Raw genomic sequence first — 4,976 nt, forward strand, 5'->3', positions numbered from 1 at the left:
GAAGTAGAAAGTACAGGTATTTGTGTTCAACATGTAAGAAGTAGAAAGTACAGGTATTTGTGTTCAACATGTAAGAAGTAGAAAGTACAGGTATTTGTGTTCAACATGTAAGAAGTAGAAAGTACAGGTATTTGGATTCAACATGTAAGAAGTAGAAAGTGCAAAAGTACAGGTATTTGTGTTCAACATGTAAGAAGTAGAAAGTACAGGTATTTGTGTTCAACATGTAAGAAGTAGAAAGTACAGGTATTTGTGTTCAAAATGTAAGAAGTCAAAGGGAAAAGTCGTCAGAAAAATAAGTAGTGGAGTAAAGTACTGATACCAGAAACATGTACTTAAGTACAGTAACAAAGTATTTGTACTCCACTACTTTCCCACCTCTAGTGTTACACACCGGGGTCAGGACTCAAGGTCACTGCAGTTTCTCTGTTCGGGCACCAGTTCTATCCCACAGGCCTCAAGACTTCTTCTCATAGTCTAAGATATAGGTAATTTAAAAAGAGGATATTATAAAGGCGTACCTGAGAAACAGTTGCTGTACGAGCTGCCGTGATCCAAGTGGTTTCCCATCTTGATTCCACTGTGCACGTCATACATGGACTCCAGCACTTTGCTAAAAAACAGACAAATCATCAGAAATATGGCGTTTGGTGAGACAGTGAAAACACCACAAGGTTAAACACAGTTTTCAAAAGCCTCACATCAGATTGATGTCGTGCAGCTGGGGTCCTGTAGTAGTTTGAAGACTTGGCCCCTTCACACCTTCGGGGCCCCGCAGTTTCTCCATGGCGGCGCTGATATCTCCCGCCCAGTCATCCCTCTCCTCTCGGGAACAAGCCTCGAGGAAATGATCCACGCCATTCTTCGTCCGGAGCTTGATCACCAGCTGGAAACAGATACACAGAAAGGAGATTTATAGTTGGTGGATTCGGCCAAGAAGTGGAAGGCAAATCGTTCCTCAGAGTTCAGGTCCTGACAAAACCGTATCCTGAGGCGATACAGGAGGAGAGTTGGTGAAGACGCACCTTACTGTGGTTTCTAACCATAAAAACATAAACAAAGGAAACATCTGACACAATATGCACCTATTTAGGAGGCTGTGGCTCAGTGGGTTGGTGCACTGAGGGGGTTCAATCCCCACTGCAGACGGTATGCCGTGCAGTGGGCAAGACACTTCACCCTAAATGGCTCCTGTGAGTCGCTTTGGGGAATGTAATGTATTTTAATTTGAATGTGTAATCTCATAATGTGAATTCAAATGTGCAAATATATATATATCTGCAAATAGATTATTTTAGTAAAGTTTTAAGAAATATTTTACCAATTTATTAAGGAATATTAATTCGTATTTTATATATAATTGATTTCCTTTTCTTTTCTTTTCTTTGTCTTATTTAAAAAAAATGAAATAAGTAACAAACAAAAAATACAGCAGGTTTACTTTTAATACATTAAATAAATGACGGGAAAGTTGTGATCGTGGGATAAACTGCACATTACTTTTTTTACATACAAAATGAATAATAATAATAATTCAATATAATTCAATTCTATTCAAACATATATATATAGAATTAACAAAATAATAATTATAAAATAATCTATTTTTTTGTGTCTTTAAAAAACGTTTGAGTCTTTTGAATCTTTAAAGTTAACATCATGTCGGCCTTAAATCTGGATTAGCTCACCGGTCGGTTTTCATAGTCCAGGAAAGGAGAAGTGATCTCGCAGTCCTTCAGGAGGATCTTCCCTCGCTGGCACGAGTCTCTTTTACCTCCGTCGTATTTAAAATACAGAAGCCTGTCCGGCACCAAAACGAACCAGCGCGGCTTCCAGTTGTGGACGAGATGACCCTGAGAGGAAATCATCAGAAGAAATCAAATCAGAGGAGGGAGAAGTACTCGGATCTGTTAGTTAAAGTAGAAGTACTCATAACGTGTACTTGAGTAAAAGTAGAAGTACTCAGATCTGGTACTTGATTAAAAGTAGAAGTACTCAGATCTTGTACTTGATTAAAAGTAGAAGTACTCAGATCTTGTACTTGAGTAAAAGTAGAAGTACTCAGATCTTGTATTGTAGTAAAAGTAGAAGTACTCAGATCTTGTACTGTAGTAAAAGTAGAAGTACTCAGATCTTGTACTCAAGTAAAAGTAGAAGTATTCAGGTCTTGTACTTGTAGTAAAAGTAGAAGTATTCAGGTCTTGTAGTTGAGTAAAAGTAGAAGTACTCAGATCTTGTACTGTAGTAAAAGTAGAAGTACTCAGATCTTGTACTCTAGTAAAAGTAGAAGTACCAGAGTGTAGGAATACTCTGTTACAGAAAAAGTCCTGCATTCAAAATGTTACTCAAGTAAAAGTAGAAAAGTATTATCAATTGTACTTAAGTACAGTGAGTAAATGTACTTAGTTACACCTTTACAAAAAGACCCTGCGCTTACAAACAATACATCAGTGTGACATGAGACCACTTGGATTTCAGTAATTAAAGTAAACATCAGCCTAAGAAACAACAACAAAATATGAATATATGGAAACTTTTACTCTCTACTTCATCCCTAACTACTCAATTAACTCTAGACTTGACAGCAGTTATAATCTAATGTATTTGTAATGTCTTCTTACCCGCTTCACGAGGAAGCCCTCTCTCAGCGTTGTGATTTTCTTTGTTTCCATTCTGTTCAGAGGGATCTTGGAAGTGAGCCTGTTCCTGCCTGCTCACCTTTATGAGTGTGTTCTTGTTAAGTGCGTCACCCTGCTCACACCCTAACACACTCACAGCTTCCTGCTCACCGATAGGCTGAATAAATGCTGTAACTTCTGTAAGTTATCACCTGAGGGCGACAGACTCCTTCAGAGGATCAGCCTGGGAGAGGATTGTTCGGTAAAGTCATTTATTTTTACTATGCAAGGAGAAGTTGTTCTAATAAGGCTCATGACATGAAATTGTACAGAAGTTAAAATAAAATAAATTTATAATTATGTATGTGTTTTTTATTTTCTTAAAGAATATCTTTTTTTTTTACTATTTAACAGATTTTATTTTAATTGATTTTTTAAATTATTATTATTTTACATTTTTTAAACAAATGATGGGGATATTTTATAAGTATTTTTTTCGTAAAGTAATTTATTCTCATTTTTCTTCTTTTAATGTAATTGTTATTAATTTTGTTACATTTTCTACACACAAATTCACTAAATGATATTTCTTGTTTGTAAAATACTACATACAGTAATAAACACGATTCTGGATCTATATAAATTGTTAAATAAAATATACTTATGGTAGACACTAATTGCATTATTATAATAACAATTTACATAATACAGGGATGTAAGAGATGTTTAAACATAACAACCGATAGAACAGCTGTACAAGAGAGCTGTCAAGGTGTTTGGCAGAAAGCCAAATTCATACCACCAGTGTACCATCCTTAAAAAACACAATTTCTTGAGTTTTGACAATTTTAAGTCTTTTAAAAGTATTTGTTTTTTTTAATAAATGTTTACATGGACTGTATTTATTTTTGCTATGTATATAAAGGTCATGTTCGTAAATGTTGTATGTGACGGACTACGGATGGAAATGAGCTCAAAGCTAAAATCCAGCATATTTACTCTGAGCATTATTTGTTTTAAGTGTTCATCAATGTGCATTGTCCCTTTTCAAATAAACGATAAAATGAAATGAATATATATGTTTCTACGTAAATAAGTTAAAACAGTAAAACAGTAAGAACAAGCATTACCAAAAAAAAGTACATTTACCACACGGATGAGCAGCCTTGGCTCTTACCTTATTTTTTTAGATTTTTTTTACTAAAACACACAGCATGTAAATACGTTACATGCTGTGTGTTTTAGTAAAAAAAATCTTTCTAAATCTCTAGGGGACTTTCCACCCCATCAGTCCCAGTATGCGAGTGATTCAGATCCAGGAAATGAAGCAGTATGAAACATCCTCAATCTCTTTTTGATGAACAACCAGCAGCTGGTGGTCTAACCTCTCTGTTCTTTAGCAGCTGCAGCACCAGGAGGAAGAGGAGCAGGAGGAGGAAGAGGAGCAGGTAGAAGTCAGTTAATGAGAAACATGCGGGGGATGGTCCTGAGAGAGGGACTGCAGCCACATGAGGCCCTGCTGCTAATCATCCTCTGATACTTCAGTAGGAAGCTCAGAAATGATGTATTTATAATTCATCCTTTGACTGAAACGATTAAGTCATTTTGGATGCTTTGCTAACTTAATTGGTACCCTCAAGTAACTCTATTGTAACTCGTACATAACAGATTTTTGGGCCATCTGGGAGCAATGGAAAGAAGCTGCAAATATAGAAACGTACATGCAGCACCAGTGGTGGTTCTAGACCAATTTTACCGGGGGGGCCGGCTGGGGCCAGTTATTTCATGAGAGAGGCACAATCAAAGCGGGTTAAAAAGACAAAGAAAGTAGGAAGTAATTGTGTAAAATAGACTTTTTTTTCATTTAGAGTATTTGTTTTAGTAACTTTAAGTGACAATTTCATTAAAAAATATAAAAAGTATTTGCTTATATAAGGTAAGGAACAGTTTAATCTCCACTGTACTGTACATCCAGGTCTCTGATTTGATTTAGTTCCAATAAATCGTAATATTGTAACCTTTTTTTTGGAGGGGGGTCCCTGGTCAGTGTTACGGGGGCACTGGCCCCTGTTGGCCCCCCCGTAGAACCGCCCCTGTGCAGCACAGCCTTTTAAAGGGGCCATATTGTCCTTTTTTTGGCTTGTCTCTTTCCTGTAGTGTGTCATATAGGTTTTTGTGCATGGTAAAGGTCTGCAAAGGCTAAAATCCTTGTCCCCTCCATTGAGAGTTTGAAAGGACGTTCGTAGGAGCATGTAGAAACAATGAGGTTGCACGAAACATGATCAATAGCATTTTTATAAGCTATATTAAACATTGTATGAGAATACGTTGCACTCCTAAATAAATAAACAATTTTGA

General features: G+C 36.5%; 1 protein-coding gene across 1 annotated transcript; it reads right to left on the reverse strand.

Annotated features, from left to right (window-relative positions):
• Positions 1-457: 457 nt before the first annotated feature.
• Positions 458-2,701, reverse strand: LOC104943241 (pleckstrin-2-like). Its single transcript, XM_010768586.1, has 5 exons — positions 2,622-2,701; positions 1,689-1,853; positions 702-886; positions 522-613; positions 458-477 (listed from the first exon to the last, which is right to left on the reverse strand). Exons 1-5 carry the CDS (start codon positions 2,670-2,672, stop codon positions 458-460), a joined length of 513 nt encoding a protein of 170 aa, XP_010766888.1. The 5' UTR covers positions 2,673-2,701.
• Between the last annotated feature and the right edge of the window lie 2,275 nt (positions 2,702-4,976).

This window comes from Notothenia coriiceps, unplaced genomic scaffold (assembly GCF_000735185.1).
Source record: "Notothenia coriiceps isolate Sejong01 unplaced genomic scaffold, NC01 NC01_scaffold00005788, whole genome shotgun sequence".
Taxonomy (NCBI): Eukaryota; Metazoa; Chordata; class Actinopteri; order Perciformes; family Nototheniidae; genus Notothenia; species Notothenia coriiceps.

Coding starts and splice junctions, on each gene's coding strand:
- LOC104943241 (XM_010768586.1), bottom strand. CDS start 2,672: ATGGAAACAAAGAAAATCACAACGCTGAGAGAGGGCTTCCTCGTGAAG. Junction 887..1,688: donor TGGACTATGAAAACCGACCG/GTGAGCTAATCC, acceptor ATCTGTTTCCAG/CTGGTGATCAAGCTCCGGAC. Junction 478..521: donor GTACAGCAACTGTTTCTCAG/GTACGCCTTTAT, acceptor CCTATATCTTAG/ACTATGAGAAGAAGTCTTGA.